Genomic DNA, 27,696 nt, shown 5'->3' on the forward strand with positions numbered 1-27,696 from the left:
GCATTTACAATTTCAGCAAATAACTGTTAATGCACAATATGATCTAACATTTCGCCAGCAGAGGTCGTTGTTTATTATGAGTATATACAATACTATATAAACCAAAGCTCATGATCATCTGAGCACCTGTGTGCTGTAAATCTCAGCTCTTCGACTCAAACATCATCAATCTCACTTCACACGATAATAATGGACCTGTAAGGTAAATATACTTGCATTATATTATGAGATCAGCACTAAACTGTGTAAATGAATTTCTGTTTCTCATCATAAGATATACCTGTACATTCCTTCCATCCATAGACTTTTTACCTTAACAAACTCCACATATTAATAATTGGAGGATGTTTATACTGTCATTGTGTTAGATTGCTTTAGATCTAGGTGTTTCAGCTTACTGGATAAACTTAGATTGTACATATAAAAGACTCTAAAATAGAGTAAACCTGTACAATAATACAATTTTAATAAAGTCTAAAATTAGGTGAATTGTTTGCTTTATGACATAAGTGATGCATTAAAACTAATATATTTACTTATCATATATTTACTATGACTTGTAACTTACAAGTTTTCATTTTACTAACAAAAAAATTGTGTTTCATGGAAATATAACAGCATACATGAAATAAAAAAGTAAGAAAATAACGAGCAAGAAGAAATAATAAATACAACTATTGCTTTTTAATTCTTGCATGAACAGTTTTGGTCATTATGTAACACAATGTCATTTTTTATGCTATATTGATGGTTTAAAACTGCGATAAATAAGCTATTTTTACTGAAAACAAGACAAAAATACTAAGTAAGAAAGTAATTTTTTGCGGTGCTCATGTGACCCACATGATCACAAACACTTCAACAGTTACAAAGTGAGAGAACTAAAGAGATAAATGTATTATCATCATATAAATTGATTACAAGACTTTATTAATGTTGCAGATTAATCAGAGAAGAGTGTCTTGTCCTTTCTGTAGAATTTAAAATGAGATACAATCTAAAAAGTTTCATAAATGTCTGATAATGAGACTGAGGAGACTGTTAACAAGACAAAACTCATATTACATTTGGCCTATTAGTTTCCCCCGAAAAAAATTGACAGTTTTGTCATGATTTACTCCCTCTCATTTCATCCTTTTTATCATCCACGAAATAAAGTAAAGCTTCTGCTGTCCATGCAATGACAGAGAGTGGTGATTTATTATCTTCAAAACACTAAAGGGATAGTTCACTCAAAAATGAACACAAAGGAAGATTTGGGGAATGTTTGTAACCAAACCGATCACGAGCCCCATTGACTTCCATAGGAGGAATAAAGAATACTATGGAAGTGAATGGGGCTCATTAACAGTTTTTACTGTAATTAGTAAAAAAACTGTACAGTTTTTACTATAATTGTCCCTAGCTGTCACTGAAGCAATAACCTTTCATTAAAGTACCTTTGTACCTAAAGAGTTCATATTGGTAACAAGAGGTACACATTGATACCAAATAATTCATATTAGTACCAACAAGGTACATAATTATACCTAAAGAGTTCATATTAGTACCTCAGAGGTACATAATCGTATTTAAAGAGTTTATATATTAGTTCCTCAGAAGTACATAATGGTACCAAAGAGTTTATATTAGTACCTCAGAGGTACATATTGGTACCTATAGAGTTAATATAATTACCTTAGAAGTACATAATGGTACCTAAATAGTTCATATTAGTACCTCAGAGGTACATAATGGTACATAAAGACTTCATAGTATCTCAGAGGTACATAATAATACCTAAAGAGTTCATTTAAATACCTCAGAGGTACATAATGGTACCTAAAGAGTTCCTATTAGTACCTCAAAGGTACACAATGGTGTCTAAAAAGTTCATATTAGTACCTCAGATGTATACAATGGTACCTAAATATTTCATATTAGTACCTCAGAGGTACATAATAGTACCTAAACAGTTTATATTAGTAGCTCAAAGGTACATAACGGTACCTAAAGAGTTCATATTAGTACCTCAGAGGTACATAATAATACCTAAAGAGTTCATATTAGTACCTCAGAGGTACATAATAATACCTAAAGAGTTCATATTAGTTGCTCAGAGGTACATAACGCTACCTAAAGAGTTCATATTAGTACCTCAGAGGTACATAATAGTACCTAAAGAGTTCATATTAGTAGCTCAGAGGTACATAATAGTACCTAAAGAGTTTATATTAGTACCTCAGAGGTACACAATGGTACCTAAAGAGTTCATATTAGTACCTCAGAGGTACATAATAATACCTAAAGAGTTCATATTAGTACCTCAGAGGTACATAATAATACCTAAAGAGTTCATATTAGTACCTCAGAGGTACATAATAATACCTAAAGAGTTCATATTAGTTGCTCAGAGGTACATAACGCTACCTAAAGAGTTCATATTAGTACCTCAGAGGTACATAATAGTACCTAAAGAGTTCATATTAGTAGCTCAGAGGTACATAATAGTACCTAAAGAGTTTATATTAGTACCTCAGAGGTACACAATGGTACCTAAAGAGTTCATATTAGTACCTCAGAGGTACATAATAGTACCTAAACAGTTTATATTAGTAGCTCAGAGGTACATAACGGTACCTAAAGAGTTCATATTAGTACCTCAGAGGTACATAATAGTACCTAAAGAGTTCATATTAGTAGCTCAGAGGTACATAATAGTACCTAAACAGTTTATATTAGTAGCTCAGAGGTACATAACGGTACCTAAAGAGTTCACATTAGTAGCTCAGAGGTACATAACGGTACCTAAAGAGTTCATATTAGTACCTCAGAGGTACATAATAGTACCTAAACAGTTTATATTAGTAGCTCAGAGGTACATAACGGTACCTAAGAGTTCATATTAGTACCTCAGAGGTACATAATAATACCTAAAGAGTTCATATTAGTAGCTCAGAGGTACATAACAGTACCTAAAGAGTTTATATTAGTACCTCAGAGGTACACAATGGTACCTAAAGAGTTCATATTAGTACCTCAGAGGTACATAATAGTACCTAAAGAGTTCATATTAGTTGCTCAGAGGTACATAACGGTACCTAAAGAGTTCATATTAGTACCTCAGAGGTACATAATAGTACCTAAAGAGTTCATATTAGTAGCTCAGAGGTACATAATAGTACCTAAAGAGTTTATATTAGTACCTCAGAGGTACACAATGGTACCTAAAGAGTTCCTATTAGTACCTCAGAGGTACACAATGGTGTCTAAGAGTTTATATTAGTACATCAGAGGTACATAATTGTACCTAAAGAGTTCATATTAGTAGCTCAGAGGTACATAATAGTACCTAAAGAGTTTATATTAGTACCTCAGAGGTACACAATAGTACCTAAAGAGTTCATATTAGTCGCTCAGAGGTACATAATGGTACGTAAAGAGTTCATATTAGTCGCCCAGAGGTACATAATGGTACCTAAAGAGTTCATATTAGTTGCTCAGAGGTACATAACGGTACCTAAAGAGTTCATATTAGTTGCTCAGAGGTACATAATGGTACCTAAAGAGTTCATATTAGTCGCTCAGAGGTACATAATGGTACCTAAAGAGTTCATATTAGTACCTCAGAGGTACAGAATAATACCTAAAGAGTTCATATTAGTTGCTCAGAGGTACATAACGGTACCTAAAGAGTTCATATTAGTACCTCAGAGGTACATAATAGTACCTAAAGAGTTCATATTAGTAGCTCAGAGGTACATAATAGTACCTAAAGAGTAGGGGTGTGACGAGACACTTAATCCACGAGACGAGACGAGACACGAGATTGGGTTCACAAGAACGAGACGAGACGATATTTTTACACTTTTTAAGAAACCCTCGATGATAAAATAAATGAATAAGAAACTGAAATCATGTTATTTTTAAATGTTTTAACTAATCAAGGACTGGCCCTAACAATTATTTTACTAACTGATAATGAAGTAATTTGTCATTTTTGGGTAATAAAAATAGACCCAAGTGAGCAGTAGCCTTTAAAATTACATAATAACGAAGATGCAATAATAATTGGTTCAAATAAAGTATTAAAACCAAGTCACATTAAACAACATTACATTAACAAACACATTACATAAATAAAAAGCATTATGTATATATTATAACAAATGCCTGCAGGGGGAGATAGTTGACTCGTCTCGCGGACGCTATCTTTACTTTCACTTTAGACGGAGAGAAACGCTTATTTTTTAGCCAAACAATGTTTAAATCCATTTGAATATTTAATATACGTCCATTTCTTTATAATAGAAATTAACATGCAGACATTAAATCATGTAAACTCTGTGATGGTTTAATCTGCTGAGACTTCACATTTGACACTGATCACCAGACAAACACAATACGTCTCAGACTTCATACGAGCTCCCAAACGAACATTATTGGAAACCCAAACAAAAAAGCAAATGCAGTAAAAGACAGAATATAATGCATGCACTGTGAGAGGCTAATTACACCAACCACGCTTTAAACGCTTGGAAACGCAAGGCGCGACGCACTGCCTTTTTTTTTAAAAAAAGAGCAGTGCGAGTCGACGCGGCTTTTAATATTGCTAGGCAACCACCTAGTCAGATCTTGTCAATCAAATATTGAAGCGTGAGCGCTCTTTTGCTGTTAACTGTCATATTAGCAGAAACTGTAAAAAGATGACGCTTGCTCTGACCTTGTTTGAGGGTGAGAGGTGCACAAACACGCAGGAGAGAGTGAGCGAGTGGAGTCCGCTTCTTCAAAGCAACTGTAAACTTCCCTCACCACAACGTAAGGCCCTCATTCGAGTGGACAATGGAAAGACGCGAATGACGTCGGGCGCTTCTCCGTTCTCAGCGTTCCTTCAAAGGTGCGTGCTGCGGCCGCCGGCAAAAACCGCAAGGCGCTCAGCGCACATAAACAGCGCGCAAACGCTCCATGCCCATAGAATATCATTTAAAAAAGGCATAACGGTACCTAAAGAGTTCATATTAGTAGCTCAGAGGTACATAACAGTACCTAAAGAGTTTATATTAGTACCTCAGAGGTACACAATGGTACCTAAAGAGTTCATATTAGTAGCTCAGAGGTACATAATAGTACCTAAAGAGTTTATATTAGTAGCTCAGAGGTACATAACGGTACCTAAAGAGTTCATATTAGTACCTCGGAGGTACATAATAATACCTAAAGAGTTCGTATTAGTTGCTCAGAGTTACATAATAGTACCTAAAGAGTTTATATTAGTACCTCAGAGGTACACAATGGTACCTAAAGAGTTCATATTAGTACCTCAGAGGTACATAATAGTACCTAAAGAGTTCATATTAGTACCTCAGAGGTACATAATAATACCTAAAGAGTTCATATTAGTTGCTCAGAGGTACATAACGGTACCTAAAGAGTTCATATTAGTACCTCAGAGGTACATAATAGTACCTAAAGAGTTCATATTAGTAGCTCAGAGGTACACAATGGTACCTAAAGAGTTCATATTAGTCGCTCAGAGGTACATAATGGTACGTAAAGAGTTCATATTAGTCGCCCAGAGGTACATAATGGTACCTAAAGAGTTCATATTAGTTGCTCAGAGGTACATAACGGTACCTAAAGAGTTCATATTAGTACCTCAGAGGTACATAATAGTACCTAAAGAGTTCATATTAGTAGCTCAGAGGTACATAATGGTACCTAAAGAGTTCATATTAGTACCTCAGAGGTACATAATAGTACCTAAAGAGTTCATATTAGTACCTCAGAGGTACATAATAATACCTAAAGAGTTCATATTAGTTGCTCAGAGGTACATAACGGTACCTAAAGAGTTCATATTAGCACTTCAGAGGTACATAATAGTACCTAAAGAGTTCATATTAGTACCTCAGAGGTACATAATAGTACCTAAAGAGTTTATATTAGTACCTCAGAGGTACACAATGGTACCTAAAGAGTTCATATTAGTTGCTCAGAGGTACATAATGGTACGTAAAGAGTTCATATTAGTCGCCCAGAGGTACATAATGGTACCTAAAGAGTTCATATTAGTAGCTCAGAGGTACATAATGGTTCCTAAAGAGTTCATATTAGTAGCTCAGAGGTACACATTCATACCAAATGTAAACATATCTGAACCTAAATCATATATATTAGGACCTTTTTAAAGGTACTGCCACAGTGACAGCTGACAGTGCACTATAGCTTTGTGTTTTTGTGATGATGTGTCAAATTTAAAATATTTAACTTTTCCAAGCATATTTTGACGGCCCTTTAGCTATCTATAAACATATGAACATGAACAAATATTTAGATCCAATCAAAAATGTATATATAAAATGTATCTATATTATGTTGCTTATGTCCTAAATCCCAAAATTGTCGCTTTGCTTTCCTCTGTAACTCTCCTTCATGAAAACAGTTTGACTTGGGAATTATTTTAGCTATTTTAACCCCTAAACATACACAAAACTAAATGCACAGCAAATCAAAAATCGAATCGTATCAGCACACCTGCTTTGCTTTTAGAGGAAACATGTGAACAAGTCAAGCGAGACTATCGATGGCTGACTTTTGTGGGATCCTTTTCCGGCTCTGCTCCCATAGTCTTATCTTCCCAACGTTGTCCTTTTCCAACACCATTATTTACTTTCACTCTTTCTTCTCTTGTACACTAGCAGCCTCTGTTCATGTAAGCTTCATAAATGGCTGGTATTGGGTTTCTGAACATAATCTCTCAATGGGGTGCATTGTGGGGGACTGACTGTGGATTGAGGATAAATTTGAGTCTGATGGATTTGGCATCCGTTTTAGTTGTCCTATCATTCAGCAGGCCTGTTTTAGCTGTAATGCAGATACTAAAGAAAATCTTCAGGCTTAAGTTTTGAAAACAGCCTCATATTTTTATATAGTTATTTTAAGTTACAGTAAAATATTGTAAATTGACAACTGCAAGAATCTCTGCTTGATAGATTTTCTCTTTAAAGAGCTGCACACAAATCAAGTTAATTAGACATTGTGGTCGCAAAACTGTCGCACTTTCATGTTTCTCGTACAAGCAAACTATGACATTTTCACACTATTGTAAAATAGATACACAACAGATTTAATCATTAATATTGCACTTATTTAAGCGAATTGAAGAGGGAGCAAAAAAAAATTGGGTGGGAGCAAAAAAGCGCTGTTTTCGATTGTGTTTTCGTACTCTTCACTCTCTTATTAATAGACAGTGAGCGCTTTTGATTAATAATAGATATAATTCCTGTGAATACAGTCAGAGACAATAGTATCTTTAGCGATATTAGTGCTACAATGAGCTAACAAACACATTTAGAAATGCTTTTGGGGTAAAATGAACCAGTCAGTTAGTGGCAATGGGCGGAGCTTTATCAGTGTGATGTCACATTAACAAGAGAATCAAAATGGGATTAAAAAAGAAAGAGAGGATGGATTTTTTCATTGTAAACACACATTTATGTCCAAACATCTTGTAAAAGTTGATTTTTTATATTTGTAAATCCATCTAAGTTATGTAATCTCTCTCTCTCTTTCTGTCCGTAGTCTGTATGGTTGTTGATGTCTTCATTCTTTCAACTGTGCTACATTTTCACTAATGGATATTTGTGAGTAGCTTGGATGGAGTCCACACCTCTGCCTTTGATCCTGTGTCCTGTCGGTCTGAAGTAATTTCCTGAATTCACTACACATGGTTTTGAAGTCCAGAAAACACTGCAATGTTTGTAGTCAGCAGTTGCCATGGTTACAGAAATGTACACTTTTCTTGCGCATTAATGTATGTTTTTCTGCAGGTTCATGGATCCACACTTGAAAAGACATGCATGAACCAAACAAACATATAAATGTGGACTTGCACAAACACACCCGTATGGCAAAAGAATTGAAAAAATATTTTTTAAAAATAAAAAAAATATAATTTTTTTGAAATATATTTTGGTATTGGTTTACAAAAATATATTTTTCAGCAATGTATTTTGAAATATATTTTAAAGCATTTAAAGTATATATTTAGCCCTCCATATATTACAATTTATAATCAAGGATATAAATTCAAGTCACATTGGAAGAAAAAAAACTTTGTTAATGTTTAACCTGGTTGTCCACATACGTGGACATCAAAAAAAAAATTTTGCACAATAATACTGTGTAAACAAAAAATTCTGTGTAACTGGAACATGTTGTACACAAATGTTGACAGTTAGACTGCTTCATGCTAAAAATAAAAATATTTGGTTTTTAGTTATTGGTTCTTCCTAACCCCAAATAGCTGGAAGAAATCTGAAAAAAAGGACAAACCAAAGCTCAGGTCTTAGGAGGTTAAATAAGTTAAATTAAATATATTTTTAATTTCAAAAATATACTTTATAAAATTAACTAAATATTTAGCATATATTTAAAATATATTTTGGCCAAGAATATTTTTTTTGCCATATGGATTGTAAAATTAAAACTTTATTTGCTTGCCCTTGAAATATACTGTATGTTTATATAAAGGTTTAAACTAGATATATTTTCATATTCAAAAATAAATTTAATTAGGCTTTAATTTCTACAAAATGTATTTAGCATGTATACTAGTCAACATTCAAAAAAGTTAATCAAAGTTGTCATAAGACAAGAACGGGTTTTGGGTACCTATTTTTTGCCAGAGAAATAAATGTTTTGCCGTATGGGCACATTAGCCTCTTTCACATAGTAATTCTGGTAAATTACCATGAATTTACCAGAATGAATTTACCAGTAAATACAAAAATGTGCTGTTCACACATGCAGTGACGTTCCGTCTTTTTACCAGTAAGACATCATTCACACATCAGTATCAAAATACCGGTAAACTCGGAGAGAACGCGGACGTTACCTGTGGCGCGCGGCCGGCGAGCTCCGTCCGTGTCGTATTTGTAAACGGCGGGTTATGACTTAATATCCACGGTCCGTATTTTGTTGTTTTCACATCTGTGGCAAACGGTCGCGAAGTTGCTCGTGACCAAACAATCTTGCGTTAGGCGGCGTCAAACGGAACCTGCGCGTTTGCACATTAGGCTTCACAGATGGTGTGCTAAGGACGTCGGCAATTTGGCAATTAGATGGTAAGCTGTTTCAAACAACTTTGGTGAAGAAATGTGGATGTTAACTTCAGGTGTGCTCGACTTTTAAGCAACATGTGTGTGGAAACGTCCGTAAACAGTCTGGGGGAAACCGCGTCACCTGTATAAAAAACTTTCTGGTTGGCCCACCCGATCTGTCAGCGCGGTCTGACGTCATCTAAATGCCGGTAATGCTATATTTTTCGTTCACACACAGCGCTTACCGGCAAATTACCGTTAATCTTACAACCTGTCTTACTGGTAAATTGGGAGCACTGATTTACCGGAAAGGTTCTGTTCACACATGACATGTTAACTGCAATTTACCAGTAAATTACCAGTAAAGACTGTATGTGTGAAAGGGACTATTGACACCCTGCAGACACAAAAACTCATTCATGCACGAAACAAAAAACTCTAACAGAAAACAAATATTTTAAAAAGGGACACTCCATTCAGCCGATTTCTCCGGGCATGGTGCTACCACTTTTAGCATAGCTTAGCACAATCCATTGAATCTGATTGGACCAAGCGTGCCGCACAAGCCCTGAAAAGTGAAGCCAAAACGTCTCGATCGCCCCCCAGTGACTGGTCCCAGTATAGGTCATAAACCCCGCCTCCCCATGTTATTCAATGGGACTTGAGACCAACAACAAAAATTAATTACACTTCAATTATCTTTTTTCCGAAGCTGGTTTCTGTCATTCACTGTAGTTTTTATCACGCTGATGAACATTCAAATATTTGTTTTTAAAATAGGTTTGTGTTTAGTTAGTTATTTAATGATATAAAAACAGTGGTGTCACGTCATGATTGACAGCTGTGATATTGTGTGATATGCGCATTCTACGAGAGCGAGGGCGGGGTTTTGATTTCGCGGCTTCAATTCCTGCTCACTACTGCGCATGACTGTTCCCGAAATCGCTACTGCGCAGACTCAAGACCCAAGATGTCAGCGCCATATCGGAAGAGAGCGAACAGGCGTCGTCCATCTTTTTTTACAGTCTATGGATTGGACCATTAGCATCCCACCATTAGCATCGTGCTCTTCTGTAGTAACATCAGAACCGACGAAAAATTAAAGTTGCAATTTTCTAGGCAGATATGACTAGGAACTATACTCTTATTCTGGTGTATAATCAAGAACTTTGCTGCTGTAACATGGCTGCAGGAGGCGCAATGATATTACGCCCTGCCCGAAAAAAGTCCCCTTGGTACCTTTCAATAACAGAAGAGTCAAGTTTTTAAAAGGAAAAATATGGAAACTCTTTGGTTATTTTTAGCGCGATGCCAATGGTCCAATCAGATTCAATGGATTGTGCTAAGCTATGCTAAAAGTGCTAGCGCCAGACCCGGAGATCAGCTGAATGGATTCCAAAACGGTAAAAATCAAATGTTTAACTCTAGGTGAGCTGGAAAATGAGCATATCTAAAAAAAGCGGAGTGTCCCTTAAGATCAGGACAGAAAACTTCATTCAAAAGGAAAATCCAATTTGAACTCCTAAATTTGAGTTAAATGTGATATATCGTAGCAAAGGGAATTCAGAATTGTAATTTAAATTTGCAAAATGGCATTTAAATCCAGGGCTGGGTCAATATTGGACAGAACACACTGCTGGGTTAAAAACGAACCAATGTTGGGTTGTTTTACCCAATTGCTGGGTTGTTTCAAACTATGGTTAAAGTAACAAGATTATTTTAAAAGTAATATTAAGTTTTGTTATGACTTTTCTAGGTATCACATCTTTACTTCAAACAGAGACTGTCCACCAACCAATCACAGTTCATCTTCTGTTCCAGTTAATCTTCTCTCTGTTTGTGTTGGACATCCACAATGATTAAATGCTGTATACAGAAACAGTGAACAAGACTTCAATATCAATCACAATTTCCATCAAGTTCTTGACACCTTAATACTTAGACGCTTTGAAAAATTTGTAGAGATATAAATAGTATGAGAGCAATTGTGTGACTTTAATTGTACAATGTCTGACAAGCAGCTCAGGTGAGTTTTATTAAACCTGGATTAATAGTAATATCTTTCTTTGATGCAGCAGATTTATTGTGCTATGTTGTTTCAGTCTGTCAGCTAAACTCATCAATGGCGGTATCGCCGGATTAATTGGAGTCACTTGCGTGTTTCCCATTGATCTGGCCAAAACACGCCTCCAAAACCAGCAAAACGGATCTCGCATCTACACTAGCATGTATGGTAGGAGCAAAAAGCAATTGTTATGCCTGTGCTTGTATAGATGTGTTAATGTGTTTAATTCATAGGTATGATTGTCTCTCGAAAACCATCCGATCAGAGGGTTTTTTTGGAATATACAGAGGTGCGATGCAGCATGTTTGTTTATAGGAAGTTTGTAGATAAGCCTTCCATCTTCATCACATCTCTACACTTCAATTTTTCCAGGTGCTGCAGTTAATCTGATGCTGGTGACTCCAGAAAAGGCCATCAAACTCGCATCCAACGATTTCTTTAGACATCAGCTCTCCAAAGATGGGTGAGATTAAAAATAACACACACTTAAATGTAAGAACCAACATTCTTTCTTTCACTTCTACACACTTGACATGTTAAAGATGGTGTGTGTAAATTTTAGCGGCATCTAGTGGTGAGATTGCTAATTTCCACCAATAGCTCACCTCTCAATTTCAAAATGCATACGGTAGCCGCCACAGGACAAACATGTCGTCATCTGAGACAACATAGGGACCAAACGCGTTCTGTATAGCAGTTTGTCCATTTAGGGCTACTGTAGAAACATGACAGCGACTTCAATGTAAGGAGACCCGCTTTGTATATAGATAAAAATGGTTCATTCTTAGATAATAAAACAATACAGTTCATTACGTAAGGTCTTTATACACCACTGATAATATAGTTACGTGCAATAAACCAATGAGAGTCTCAGCTCTCATCCCCTTTAAAAGCCAGTTTTAAACATTTAAAAATATTTGTATTTGTTTAAAGCAAAGCATTTATTTACTTACCAGGCTACAGGTGAAGCAGCTCTTTATGCCTTTTAATGCCTTTCGGTGCTCATTTATGTCCAAGAGACTCAATAATAATCTTTTACATTTTAATCCTTTAACTATTTCATATTTAAAAGCTTTTTTGTGCTGCTGCGCACCCATGTATGTGATAAGCAAACCCGCGTTGTCGTCCCGTTTATAGGCGTATATTTCTAACGCACTCATTAAATAACAAAAAATATTGCGCAATAGACTTTAGAGCAGGTTTTAGTTGGTCAATCTATTTTAGTTGGCTCAAAATAGCAATGCGCCAACAATGCGCCTAAACACACCTCGTTTTCAGACCAGAATGCCCATGGGCGCAAAATTGGGCGTAAATGCATTTGCTATTTAAACAATGTGGTGCTAAACGTGAAAATGATGATGCGCCGGGTTGAAACTAGCAAAAGATACTTGCGTCGCGCATTGCGCTGCATTACGCAGGGTGTATGATAGAGCCCATAGTTAGTCAGGGACTATTTTTTCGAGCGGAAAAAAGATTTTTACTTTAAGAAAACATGTGAATACAATTTTTTTGCTTTACTATTTATATTGTGTGGAAACTGATCAAATAAAAGGTACTTGAGGCTGTGCTGTATTGTGTTTAATTACGGCTGAAGGGTTTGTATTGACTCCACTTCTAATCGTGCCTAACAACGCTCTTTGGCTATGATTAAACATGACAGTACCTTTTTGCTTACATAACTCAGTATGACTTGATTACGTTTAGCTGTGGTGAGCATCTTTGTTTTGACAAAAAAGCTAGTATTTTATTGATTAAAACAGCCTAGATGAGGGCAATGAATTATTGAATTGCGCATGAGTGTATGCCACATATTCAATACCCCGGCCTCCCGGAGCGTCTTTTTTTATAGAAGAAACAAACTTATTATTATAATCTAAATGTAATGCTCTCTAACTCTCTCACCCAGGCAAAAGTTGACATTGATTAAAGAAATGTTAGCTGGCTGTGGAGCGGGTACCTGTCAGGTTTGTACGACCTCATTTGTATGTTTTGGTACGATCTGCTTTCAGTCTGCTTCGAACAATCTGAGACTGCACTGGAATAAATGATAAATATATGCACCGTTCCCATAGTAAAGTTAAAAAAGTTATATGCAACTTTTTAACTCGTCATAACCATGTAAAGATACGTTTACATTATACTTTCAAAGATATTAGAATAGTGTACAAATACGTGTTTTTTTTACATATGTGCAAGCTTCTGCTTTAAACTGCATTAAAAGTCATGACATACAACTTAAAGGCACAATATGTAGGATTTTTTAACACTAGAGGTCGCTATTTCACAATAACACAATATTGAAGGTGAAGCTTATTGACGCTATAAAGGAGAGTTGAATGATTTTCTGTTTTCACCATCCAAAGATGTATGGTGTTCGCTAATCATGTTCATGGATGAGGAAATAAATTAATGTTTTATTACCTGTACATTTGATCACATTATTTTATGACATTGAAATGAATTAGCTGCAAGGCACAACAACTGCACGTTATGCCGAGTTCAGACTGCACGCAAGTGACAACCACACAGTGTAAATTATCAAACATGTGATCTAAAAGACTCGCCAACAAGTCTCGGACACCCATGAGATATCAGGCATGCTTGATATCTGGACCTGTCTGCAAATCAAAATCATGCCGTGTGAAATGTGTTTTGACTGAAAATAACATTGACGATGACCTACAGCCAATGAGACAGCAAGATACAGGGCAGGTGGATGTTCGGGGAGGAGTCTCTCCTCCATAATCTTTATTTCTTTTTCTTCTTTCTGCTGCAAATGAGCGCACACGCAATTTGTATGGCAAGCTTCTTGAGGGCTACCATTTTTAATAATAATCACGTAAGAACTCCGGTCTTGCACGCGTGACCTCGCGTTGTTTCCTTGTCACTTCTTGCATGCGTTTGATTGTGAGACGTAGTTTATGGACCGGGACAAAGTGGTTGCCATAAGCTGGGTTTCCATCACCTCAATTTTATGAGCATTTTAAAGTATCCCATAAGAAACGAGTGATGGAAACACCAAATTTCGAATAAAAATCCCTTAACTCTTTCACTGCCATTGATGAGATATCTCGTCAATTAAGAGAAAACGCTTCCCGGCCAATGAAGAGATTTTCCGTCTTTCCGCAATACCGCTATTATCCACCCTTCCGCAACTTTTTAAAACCGGAAGTATTGCCCTATGGCAAGCAGCTGCATGTCCGTGTCTGTTTTAAAGATCGCTCTGAATGGGATCTCTATGAAAAGTCCGTCACAAAAATGGAATTATCTCTGCTTTTTGCTCAAAATTTGGTGTTTTTGCAGAAACCTACCCATATTCAAAAGCTGATTACAAAAGAACTACTGAAGATAGGATGAAACATTTTTTTTTGTTTGAAAGCAGAGGGTCTGTTCTTTCATTTGAAATATTGGATGTTTATATATTTAAATAAGAAAATTTTCTGGAAGGCATTAAACTTTGGTGAAAATCATGAAAAACGCTGGCGCTGGCTGGCAACTTTTTTAAAAAACGCTGGCGGTGAAAGAGTTAATTTGCAAAAAGTTTTTACACTCCCTTAGTTTTTGACTTTTGCGAAAAGGAGTAAATGCAAATAATGGTAAATTCTGACGCAGCGAACATTAAAGCTGTTTTCGCTGTCATTGTCTATACCATATATGGGGTTCGACGTTGTCGTGATGCCCTTGCTGTTAGTGCCTGCATCAAAAATTCTTCATTCCTTCTTCTGTGCACAGCATTATAAATGTATAACTTGCCCAATCATAACTAAATGCACTCCTGTCTCCATTTTCTAAGCATGCCGTGTTTGTTTACTGTTGGTTACTAGGTTACCAGTACCACAGTTATTCGCTCAAACAACTTGATGGAAACGCACCTAATTCACTTTTTTTGTGAATTTTGAAAAGTTTCACTTTATAGTGGGGTTTCCATCCAATTTTAAAACCGTAAACTAAGGATAGCACGGATATTAAGTCACCAAAAGAGGCGACAGTTCCAACCCAGACAGCAGACGATTCCGGGCCAGACCCGGCCCAGAGTCGTCTGCAGTCTGAAAAGGGAGACAAGGGATGAGCCAATTATCGAAAACAGGAATTTCTCTGGATTTACCAATCCTTGGGAACCTTTGGGATAATTTGCAAGTACACAACTGCATAATTATATCACAGTGTGCAAGAGTTTTTTTTTTTTGATATTTTATTACAAAAATCGTACATATTGTGGCTTTAACTTAGCCTGGGTGCCAGCCGATCTTAGCCCCGCCCACAAGATTTTGAAAACGGGAAGATCGGTCTGGGGTTTCTGCGTTGAGGAGCTACTATGCTAGGACAAATGCTGGTCTAACCAATCAAATTGTCAGGGCGGGCTTTATACGATGATGGACAGATAATCAACAGAAACGTAATGAACCACCATAGACCATAGACCGGGTGTGTTGAATGGCTGCCGCTGTAGAATTCAGATGTGTGGATTCTGACATTGAGTCTGTTCTAAAAGATATCGACAGAGCATTGATATAAAAGAGGAACAGAGAAACGCGAGCAGGTCATTTGTTGATGTTTTTGCCGTCCTTCCTATTCGGCAAAAGTTGGTCGCAACTGAAATGGCTAACGTTATCACGGCGATGCAACTCAGCGTGCATGACGAGATGGATATAATTAGCGGTCGTTGCCAGCTTCTTTTCGGAAGCCCGGAATCGTGGTTGCTGAATAAGTGGAGGGACATGCTAGGCTCCAATATTTTCAAGCCAACGTAATGGGTATCGTCGTGGATGAAGTTCACCTAACGTACAAATGGTAAGAGATAGTCTTACTCTATGACTTAGTAAATACTTCATGTTGTGATATAAACGAAATGTTGTAAACATAGTAGGTGTTGATGTACATTCGCTAACTCGGTATAATCACAATGTTAGTGTCATTGTAGCGAATAACTACCAGTTCGGTCAGGCTGCAAAGACGTAATTTCAACATATGTTACACACTCGGTTGCTCTGATTGGTCGTAGGTCTATCCAATTGAGTGCAGAGGCATTTTTCGGTTGAGACACGCCTCATAATTATAGCTCAATGGAGCGGTATCAGACTCAAATTCTGACTAGAATTGAGTATGGCAACTTCAGGCTAGTTTTAACTTGTATTGAACCTGGAACATTTCTTTAATCTGCTTCTTCAGCCTTAAAGTTGGAATGGAAACAATAGAAATGGAAAAGGTCCTTTAACACTATCACTTACTGTATGCGTGTGTGTTTATGTGTTTTGGCAGGTGATTATAACAACTCCTATGGAGATGCTAAAGATCCAGTTGCAGGATGCTGGCAGAATAGGTGAATGACGCACAACTGTCTGTCGATTATCATTCAAAGATGTCTTACATTGCCATGTCTCATTAGACATGATGTCTCTTTTATCATCTCTCCGGCTATTTTGCATTAGTCTGCAATGTTCAAATTCTGACTGTTTGACTGCTGAATCAAGTAATGAGTCAATAAAAACAGGTTAATCATTTCTGGTTCATTTATTACAATAAAATTAAAAAAAGTCAAGTTGAGCCCATTGCATTATGGGATACAGTACTCTTCCCAACAAATAGGGTATCTATGCATGCAGGCATTTATACACTGTAAACTGCTTGTCCCTACACTCCTTTTGTTTTTGACAGAGGCACAGAGGAAGCTGATTGGCCATCAGCACAGAGGAGGCGGAGCCAAAGTGAGCCTCGTGAAATCTCCCACTGCCCTCCAGCTCTCTAGAGATGTGCTGAAGGACAGAGGCCTCGCTGGTTTTTATAAGGGCCTTGGTGCCACTCTATTAAGGTTGTCTAACAGAGTCATTCAATCTGTGAGACATCATGTCTTCCTCTGTGTGTCCTTTATCTAACTGTGCTGTGTGTGTGTCTCAGGGATGTGCCTTTCTCTGTCATTTACTTCCCACTGTTTGCTAACTTGAACAGCCTGGGCAGGAGGAACGCTGACGGTTCCGCTCCGTTTTACATCTCCTTCCTGTCCGGCTGTATTGCGGGCTGCATTGCAGCTGTTGCTGTCAACCCTGTGGATGGTGAGATGGTCTCTGCTGAATGATTGGATACACCGAGTGAGCTGGCTGTGTGTGTGTGTGTGTGTGTGTGTGTGTGTGTGTGTGTGTGTGTGTGTGTGTGCAGTACAATTTTAAGGACCACTGACCGAAACCAAATTGAACAATTTCTAGGGGAAAAAAAACAGCCAGCAGGTGGTGCCTTAACAAAATAAGCTACAACGAGGGCCACTTGGGATGGGGGGTAAAGCCATTTCATGCATTCTGACTTATTAACACTGTTTAAAGGACAAGTTCGGTATTTTACACTTAAAGCCCTGTTTTCAGATTGTTTATGATGAAATAGAACGGTTTTGACTGAAATTTGGATATATGATGCTGGCCCGAGAATTTTGGGGTGTGTGTTGTATCAACTCCCACCTCTACAATGGGTGTATAGGTGCACTGGAACAATTCCTCCCAAAATGCATTAAAGTTTCGTTTACAAAGATGTGAAACACACCGAGTGGTCAGGGGTGTTCACTGATATGCTCACACAAAAATGGCTGCAAAAGATGCTTTCCAACAGCTGTTTTAGCATTCGTTGTAAACTTGTGGACCTATTTTTCCAAACGCCTCACACCCGTATATTCTTCCGTTGAGAGCTTGAATAGTAAACAATCCAGCCCAGTTGGTGGCGATAATCCACCTTTGCCAATTGCAAGAATACAAACAACGTTCCACGGCACGGAGTAATACCGTACCTCACAGCACATCTAATACAAGTCACAAAAACTACGATAAAACATGTTGGAAAGCATCTTTTGCAGCGATTTTTGTGTGAGTTTTCCGAACATGAAAGATTCATATGTAACAATCTCGCGTTGTTTTTTATGGGCAGTTTTGGTGCAGGAAGCACCGTGGAAGTCCTTATATGGGCACTTTAAACAGAATAGCGCACATCAACCAAGAGACGACACAAAATCAATTTCACCAAAGAAGTGTGTTGTTGTTGCGTGTGAGGGAAATTTAAGCTTCTTCAGCTTCCCAAAGAAAGCAGACTTATGTTAACAATGGATTAAGTTTGTTTATCCGTGGTAGCAGCGGAAATGTGCGTGTGTGTTTTGTTTAACGCTAGATTTCGTTGAAATGGGGGAATAATGTTTTATGTATTGCTTGATCTTGACTCGCTCCGCCCGAGGTACGCCTTTAGGAGCAGTGTTGTGGAAAGTTACTTTTAAAAGTAATGCATTACAATATTAAGTTATTCCCCAAAAAAGTAAGTTATTGCGTTAGTTACTTTTCATGAAAAGTAATACTTTTAAGTTTCTCTTGCTTTACTGTTTACCTTTTTCTCGCGCGTGCACGCGTTCGCGCAGCTTTCCAAGTATACTTCCCGCGGCTACACGCGGATGGCAGCGCTCGACACTATACGCAATACAAATGATTTCTTTTTCAAATTATTAGTCTACCAGGTCGTCAGGGCAGCTCTGATTTGGCAACATTTACAGTACATTAAAACATTAGTATAGGTGAAGAAAAGTAGCCGATCCCCCATTGCAAACACAGTTTAGAACAAACAACAAGAAAACAAAGAACAGGAATTAAACATTATGGTAACAAACATGCTCCACAGCTTTCTGTTCTTGGAAGAAGTAAAAATTAAAAAGAAAAACGATAGTCTGTGTGCAAATGGGTCTCAAATTTTGGGCTGCACGCTGACGACCGCGGACCCTCCAGATGACGAAAATGATGTCATGTGGATGGCGCGCATACGCGGATATCCCTAGTATACCTTTGGCTTTACTTTACCTCTTTTAGGCCTTGCAGGTATTTTTTTATGACTAAGAAGTTCTGCATTCAGAAATTGCATATTTCTATCGCAGAAATGTCAAGCTCTGGCCTGCCATTTTTTGACTCAAACTGTTCCCGCATATGCGCGCACGCATAGAGTTTGTTATTCTATGTGACTACGTTCAGTTTAATTCAGTACATTATTTTATTTTTAAAATGAATTAATTAAACTGAAAAGTAACTCGCATTACTTTTTTTTAAAAAGTAACTCAAATATTAATGTGTACATTTATAGAGTAATGCGTTACTTTACTCGTTACTTCAGAAAAGTAATATTATTACGTAATGCACGTTACTTGTAATGCGTTACCCCCAACACTGTTCAGGAGCTTGGGTTGATTTGGAAAGATCGCCACAGCGGATCTGCCTTTTATAAATCTGATAAAACTAAAGAGTCTTTGATATATGAAGAATGTAATACTACTCTATAGACGGTTTCATCGGACGCACGTCTGGATCCGAACGTTACTTCCGGTTTCGTTTTTTTTAATGGTCTGACTAGTTGCTAAACTAATCTCTTGAACAAATGCCTCGTCGAAAAGAATTTTTTGGGGGGTTTCCTAGGTAATTTATGTGTTGTTTTTTGCTTGCTATATAGATAAACTACATTTAAAGTACTTTTTTGTTATTTATTCTTAGCGGAGTTTACCGGAAGTTACGTGTTGACCACGACAGCCGCTTGTTTATGTTGTTACTGCTGAAACCGTCTATAGACGAGTTCATTGGACGCACATGCGCTGACGCGATACACCTCTAGATCCGAACTTTACTTCCAGTTTCGTTTTTTTTATGGTCTGACTAGTTGCTAAACCGATCTCTTGAACAAATGCCTCGTCGAAAATAACAAATATTTTGGTTTCCTAGGTGATCTGTGTGTTGTTTTTTGCTTGTTATATAAATAAACTACGTTTAAAGAACTTTGTTGTTATTTATTCTTAGCGGAGTTTACCGAAAGTTACGTGCGGACCACGAAAGCCACTTGTTTATGTTGTTACTGCTGAAACCGTCTATGGCAGGGGTCGGCAACTGGCGGCCCGCGGGCCAAAAGTGGCCCGCCAGCAATATTTTTTGGCCCGCCGGATTAATTTGAAGTCCGTTTTTTAATTTTTTTTTAATCAGACTTTTTTATTTTACAATAACAGTTTACAAAAATGTCCCCGTGTATCATTCCTTCATTCGTTTTTTCAAATCAAAACCAAAAAGAAAATAAAGAAAAACGACTTGTTTTTCTATTATTTATTTCCTGAACTAAAATCAAACGACTCGTTTTCTGTGCGCTCAGATCAAAAATAAAAAAATGAATGAAAACGGGTTCGGACAAATTTTAATTGAACACCTTAGCAGACATAGCCTATACCAATGAAATAAATGTAAACAGATCAGGTACTAACAGATTACATTTTAATAAGGGTTTTAATAAGGGTTTGAATAGCAACCATGCTTTCCTGTAAGTCTCATTCGCTTACAGTCCGACTTTTGAACTTTTTTCATTATTATTTATTCGCGTATATTATTATTATTATTATTATTTATTGCTACACTGACAAATAGCAAGAATGTCCTGAAAAAAATGCGTATAATAGCTATCTTAACGGGCCGCTTTTTCTCGTTCTCTTTCTCTACCAGCGCATCCGCGATCATAACTGTCATTAGAGTTTGAGCATACTTCTAAAACACAATCGATCAAATAATTGCAGAGGTATGACTTCATGAATCATTTGCAAATTTACCTCGTAAATCATGTCAATTCATCACGCGTGAAGACGTTAAACTCCGTGACATTGCAAATTACTGAAAAGTAATTGCTGGCTTTTAGAAACCACTACAAAATATGATAAAAAATAAACCCTTTTACTGCAATAATATTTTAACTAATACACCTTTAAAGTAGATTTGAAAGGAATACTGTTGTTTTCTGCTACTTGAACTTGGGGCTCGAGCGCCCGACCTAAGGTTCGACCTGCCTTCGAAAACAGCAAGTCAAGTTCGTTTACCGTTTATTTATTAAGACTAAATGGGCAGGTAAATTCGTTAAAAAAATGAAAGTAATCCGCCAAAATATGGTTTTACATGTCTATTAAAATAAAGCCATTATTAATTTTCCTAACGCATAGTTCTTTGATCTTTACCTCCGTTTAAAACGTTATAAATATGGCAAAGGAGGATGTTCAGCAATTTGAACAGCAACTCCGCAACCAACTCGGTTTATGATGGTAAGAAATTTGAGTGAGAGGCTTTGTCCTATTTAATTTATTATTTATATTTCATTATAAATACAATGAATACAATGTTAAAATAATATTTTTATTGGCACGAACACAATTTTTGTATAACATTTAAAATTATCTGTCTCTTTTCGTTAGAGACATTTGAATGTGAGATTCTGGAAACGAAACGTGACGTTAAGTTTTGCGGACCCGTCAGGTTGGGAAATAAAGCGGGTGAACACAAAGGAATCTATGAATAGAACCTTGTCGGAGCTAGACAAAAAACAGTCCAGCGGAGACCTCCTTAAACCTTAGGTGTGTATGTGTGTGTCCCGGATAAATATTAATAAAAAAAGGAATAGTTCAAAAGTCGGACTGTAAGAGTATTTCATGGGAGCATAAATGCCTGTAATATTACCACTATAGTACTTGATCTGTTTAAAATGATTTCATTGATATATTATGCCTATAAAGGAGTTAAATAAAAAAATGTCTAATCCAGTAATTAATTTTTTTATCTGAGCACACAATCAGAAAACCCGTGGTGGTTAATTTTTTCATTTTTGTTTTTAATTTGAAAAAAAAACCGATTGAACGAATGATACACAGACCCATTACTATGTTTTTAGCAAATTTTAATGCCGTCTTTCGTCTTTTAAATAGGAAATAAAGACAATGTTTCTTGACAAAAGATCAGATAGCCTATACTAGGCTAATTCAAAATAAGACGTAAGTGTGCCAACAACAGTTGGCCCGCCATCTACTGGCTAAAAAAAATATTGGCCCGCGGCCAAAGTTACTTGCCGACCCCTGGTCTATGGGTACTCAAGATTAACAGAGATAAGTGTGTTGTGTGAACTTTAAAGAAATATTTTTTTCCGAATATGAAAATTCTCTTATAATATAATCACCTTCATGTTATTACATTTGTACATTTCACATAAAAGAAATCAAACGCTTTCTCCTGTAATTATACTATGACTGATTTGTCTTTAGAGATTACAATGTTTTTACTATAACAACAACAATATTTGAAAAGTGAAACCAGTCATGTAATGTGTATATGGAAACTGATGTGTATGTATCTGTATGTGTCAGTGATAAAGACCAGGATTCAGTCTATGACCCTTGGAAGTCAAGAAAACACATACAGCGGAGTCAAAGACTGTCTCAGGTAACTTTCATTCATATGCTTCATTTACAAAGTCGTTGAAGTCTCGGATTAAAGAGCCCATCTCACCAGACTTTTCACTCCATTGACTTCTATTCATATATATGTAGATCAACAAATGAAAAGTCATCCGAAGACGTGCTGCATTCTGCTGAATTTTCATCTTTCGGATTTATTTGTGTTTATATGATGTATTATTTATTAAAAAAGGCCTAGAGCGTGACATAATACTCTGTTCATTCGCAAAGTCAAAAGAAGAATAACAAGCACTGCTGATGGTTTTGCGGACTGAAACGTAGAAAAGGTTAAACATCAGGGTGCGATCTTGTGGTGTGAACTGCTGACAAGACTTTGTCCGCCTCAAAGTTTTCCTCAGCAAACTTGCATATCGACAACTAACACGGTCTCACCCCATGGCGTCAACACCCGACGACACCTAACCATGCGTCAACACGTTGACGCGGAGGGTATACCTTTCGCGTCATTTTTTGACGAACTGGGGACTTCAATACTATTAGGTACGCGAAATTAAACAGTTGTCGCCTGGCATTGGGGTTAGGGAAAGGTTTGGGTAGGGATGTCATTATGTATATCTAACCCTAAACCGACGCGAAAATGGTAGAAAATGGTAAGAAAATAGGAAAGAGAATGCAACGGACTTAATAGTATTGAAGTCCCCAGTTCGTCAAAAAATGACGCGAAAGGTATACCCTCCGCGTCAACATATTGACGCATGGTCAAGTGTCGTCAAATATTGACGCCATGGGGTGAGACCGTGTAAGTGTCGTCAAATATTGACGCCATGGGGTGAGACTGGGTTGCGACAACTCTAATTTGTATCTGTGGTGCACAACTAAAAGTTTATCTAAGGTTTAGTCACAGTGAATTGACTCATGAGTCTGTGTTTATCGCTAAAGCTGTGCACAAACTTGTTTTCTATCACAAACATTCAGAGGATAATTCGGTTTATTAAAATGTTTTGTCGTTGTGAGCAAGTTTCACATTATTGCAAAAATGGGTGCAGAAGCAGGCCCGGTACTAGGCTTGCTGGACTGGGGGGGCAGTCAGGATTTTTGGGTGGGCAACCGTTTCTCTACTAAAATGATGAATGTTTCAATCCAGTTTTATTTTGCATCCGTCCTTCAAATTTTACATGTAGATGCACTGCAAATGCGATTAGGTTTATGATGATTTATAATGTTATAATGATTACCCTTAATGTAGTTTTACACATTAAGTCCCAGTTAATGAAATCAGGCAAGCAGGTGATATGAATGCAAAACTGTACATATAGCTATATTTTATTAATGTGCACTGCATTTAATCTATTATTTCACTTATACATAAATCCTTATACCGACCCCTTCCCTACCCAACATGCCTTTATTTTAAATAAACACTTGTTAGGCACTTTATCTCCACTTCTTAAACATTTTCTTCATTTAAAAATAAATAAAAAATAAATAAAAAAATAAAACGTAGCGCTTTTCTAAGCGTATTTAAAAGAGGAACTATATTTTATGGCGTAATAGCACTTTTGGGAGTGCTTCGACTCGCCTGAAAAGTCCGCTCCCCTTCTCACTCTCATAATGGGAGAGGGAGGGTGTTACTGCGCCGAGTCCAAGTACTCCCAAAAGTGCTATTACACCATAAAATATAGTTCCTCTTTTAAATCCGCTTAGAAAACGTTTTATTTTGTACCACCAAACTTGCTGGTATAACTACTCGTCTTAAATAGGAAAAACGTTGATGTGTTTGGTCACTTCTAACTTTATCTCTAAATGGTAGCATTGAATGAATGGGGCTAAGCTAAATGCTATCGAAGCGTCACAGCGCGCTCCAGCGCTTACGTGCACGCACACAGATGATAGAGGGATGTATCAACAATTCTTAGTTAAGGTAATAACATATTTTAATATTGAAAATGAGTAGACTATTCCTTTAACCTCAAGTTGTTATAAACGTGTATAATTTCATTGTTCTGCTAAACACAAAGAAAACCGGAGCACTTCCATAGTAAAAAAAAGTCAATGGTGCTCAAAAACTGTATGGTTGAAAAATACCTTTCTTTTTGTTAAAAATTTCAGGTTTGTAAAAATTTGAGGGTGAGTAGATGGCAGAATTTTAATTTTTGGGTGAACTATCCCTTTAACTCTTTCCCCACTAGCGTTTTATTTTTTAAGTTGCCAGCCAGCCGGATCACCAATTTTTATGATTTTAACAAAAGTTTAATTGGTTAAGTTTCTTAAAAGAAGAAGAGTTTTGCTGTTTTAACTGAGTGAATGCTTCAGTGTTTTATAAGTTGGGTAAGCGCGCCACCTAGTGGATAATAGCGGAAATAGGGCTTGCCATAAAAACTCATCATTGGCAGGGATGCGTTTTCTCTTAATTGACAAGATAACTTGTCAATGGCTGGGAAAGAATAAATTGGACAGTCATGTTAAACTTTGAACATGCTAATATTATATGCTAATATGGGCAGCGCTTCTTCCATCTTTACTTTTTAGTAAAGAAAAGTCACGTTGTGACAGTGGTCACATGTAGGTCACACGCAGCAAAATATCCGTGCATTTTTGGTCTGACACATTCGCATGCATATGAATGGAAGTCAATGAAACGAAAAGTGTAGTGTGACCGGCCCTTAAGGTGAGATTTGAACAGCGAATAACTGATAAAAAACCTCATCATCTCCCTACAGTAAGATTCTTCGTAATGAGGGTCCTGCTGCGTTCCTGAAGGGGGCGTACTGTCGCGCGCTGGTCATCGCTCCGCTTTTCGGCATCGCTCAAGTGGTTTATTTCCTGGGAGTTGGTGAATTTGTTCTTCACCTATTGTCTGGACAGAAACACTAAATCCATAATATGCTATGTACTCAAACAGTAGTTATCAAATGTTAAGAAAAGCCTTGATAATGTTTACATCAAAGGTACACTGTCAGAAAAATGGTCAAAAAATGATCCCAATCAAGGGGCAACCTTCCAATTTATTTTGTGAAGCCTACATGGAAGTAACTTAAACTGCAATTCATCGACTGGCCACTAGAGACTGTCTTTAAAAGAGAGTCAATCACAAAGACCCCACCATGTTAAAACTTTAATTAATTAAGGGCTTTCCACCTGAGCCACAGGGGTCATTGCCGATGCTGTCACTACCGTCAAGCTAAGCAGGCGTGGTTTGAGCAGTCAGTCACCTCAGCTCCACCCATATTCCACCTCTTTGCCCATTTTTGGTGAACCAGGAGTGACGTGCGGTGACGCTATGCCAAGATGGAGACAGCAGGCTCTGACAACTTTGGGCTTCGCAAATGCTCTTCAGAAACCAACTGGTGATGTCACGGACACTACGTTCATGTTTTATACAGTCTTAGGCCCAATCTGTTGCTGGAGCATTAGCCTTAAAAATGGTCCTAATATGTACCATTTAGGTTCAGATATTTATACATTTGGACAAATATGCACCTGTGCTATATTAAGGTGCAAAGCTTTACTTTTAAAAGGGGTACCGCCCCAGTGACAGCTAGGGACCATTTTTGTTCATTTTTTTGTATAGAGATATACCTAGTGTGTGGTGTAGGTATAGAAGAAAATGCTACACAAAATCAAATCTGTTAGCCAAATACATACACATGCTTTTAAAGATAATTGTATCTGTTTAATCGCAAATTATGATAATGATTAGGTAAGGCATCTTTAACCTAATTCAGGTAAAATTATGTAAATGTATTAGTTCAAAATCAAGTAATGAAGATGCTGTGTATTTTAAACTTTAATAATAATACTTAAAGGTGCACTGTGTAAATTTTGAGCGCCATCTAGTGGTGTAGAGAAGCTACGGTAGCCACCATTGTTTCCCTGTCCTATAAAGCCCTTGTGTTTTCCATTGTTCTTAGCTTTGTTTAATGTCCTAGTATTTACTGTAGGTTCTTGTCATACCATGTTTATGTTTGTTCATGTTACTTCATTTAATAAAACTGCACTTGGGTCTACACTTCGTTTCCTCACGGTGAGTAGGGGTGCGCGGGGCAAAAACTAACACGGGGTTAGTTGTAACACGGACTGTTTACATTGTTGCACAGGGTTGAACGTTTTGATTTTCCTGTATTTTTTTCACGCCGCCAAAAGACGATCTTTCGCAAATTATTGTAAATGTATAATGTTTTTCCAGAGAGTTATAGATGAACGAATGTTTTGGTGGCGTGTAAGGAGATTTTTTCGTCATATGTTTTTTCGGTTTCTAAGTTGGGTGTGTAAGATACCAAATCCAGTGCTATGTCGTATTAATCAGTGTCTTGTTGACTAAAACATAGCAGCATTTTAAATATGTCTGCAGCTCTTTTTTGGTGGGCTTGAAAATATTTTGACCCAGCGGGGTTAATTGTAACGTTGTGTTATAACTAACCCCTTAGCACTTATGATATAAAAACCGCTAACGTTAGCATAATTCTTGGCGCTGTTTTAAATAGGCTACACATGAATGATTGTTGGCTGCCAACAAAATAAATGTGCCTGTTTTATCAAAAACCGTGTGTCAAATGTATTTTGTATTGATTGAATAAGGTCACGTCAAAGATTGAAATCATAATGAAATGAATGGCTAAAATCAGACTTTGATGCTCATTATTTCAGAATTTGATTTTGAAACTATAGTATGTTTGTCACATATAAAAAATGTTTTTTTCATAATTGTACTGCTTTTTTTCACATATTTAGACATTTGTATCCATTAACAATTGAACTATTGTTATAAAAGGGCCGGATGAATGAATACAGTGTGGATACCTGTCTATTATAGACAGATATATAAACAATATCCACTTCAAGTATATAGACAAAATAGTATTGAAATATTTCCCTGCAAACTAAATTTTTAGCAAGTGTTACAACTAACCTGTCTGTTACAATTAACCCCACATATGGGGTAAGTTGTAACGTTTGCACTTCTGTCACGTTTGGTGTAATTGTCCATGAATGGTAAATACTAGAAACAAACTTCAAATGTTCATTTGTAGCAGAGATGTGTGTGTTGCTTGTGTAAAAATATAATTAATCAAACTCAAATATTTTTTGAATGATTGAGCCAAAACCAAAAAGCGTTAGGTTGTGCCCCCCTTAACCATCACTTTACGTTATACTCTTTGATTTTACATCGTACAAAATCTGTAATTATAAAGCTTTTTATCCCAAGGCTTTAACATTTTTTGCATTCAAATTAAGTGCTGCATTTTGTTATTTTGTGCTTTTTTATGTATTAATAGGTTTCATTAAGGCTGCCCGAACAAGTAAGACATTCAGACAGGTTTTCACCTCACGATTAA

At 36.9% G+C, this 27,696-nt stretch overlaps 1 protein-coding gene across 1 annotated transcript; it reads left to right on the plus strand.

Annotated features, from left to right (window-relative positions):
- On the plus strand, window positions 1-26,787 carry slc25a22b (solute carrier family 25 member 22b). The gene is made up of 11 exons (XM_055182485.2): window positions 1-202; window positions 10,837-11,106; window positions 11,183-11,308; window positions 11,379-11,434; window positions 11,518-11,608; window positions 13,052-13,109; window positions 16,405-16,465; window positions 16,801-16,954; window positions 17,041-17,195; window positions 22,310-22,385; window positions 25,081-26,787. Exons 2-11 carry the CDS (start codon window positions 11,087-11,089, stop codon window positions 25,232-25,234), a joined length of 951 nt encoding a protein of 316 aa, XP_055038460.2. The 5' UTR covers window positions 1-202; window positions 10,837-11,086; the 3' UTR covers window positions 25,235-26,787.
- Window positions 26,788-27,696: the final 909 nt, after the last annotated feature.

The sequence above is a fragment of the Misgurnus anguillicaudatus genome, chromosome 21 (assembly GCF_027580225.2).
Source record: "Misgurnus anguillicaudatus chromosome 21, ASM2758022v2, whole genome shotgun sequence".
Lineage (NCBI taxonomy): Eukaryota > Metazoa > Chordata > Actinopteri > Cypriniformes > Cobitidae > Misgurnus > Misgurnus anguillicaudatus.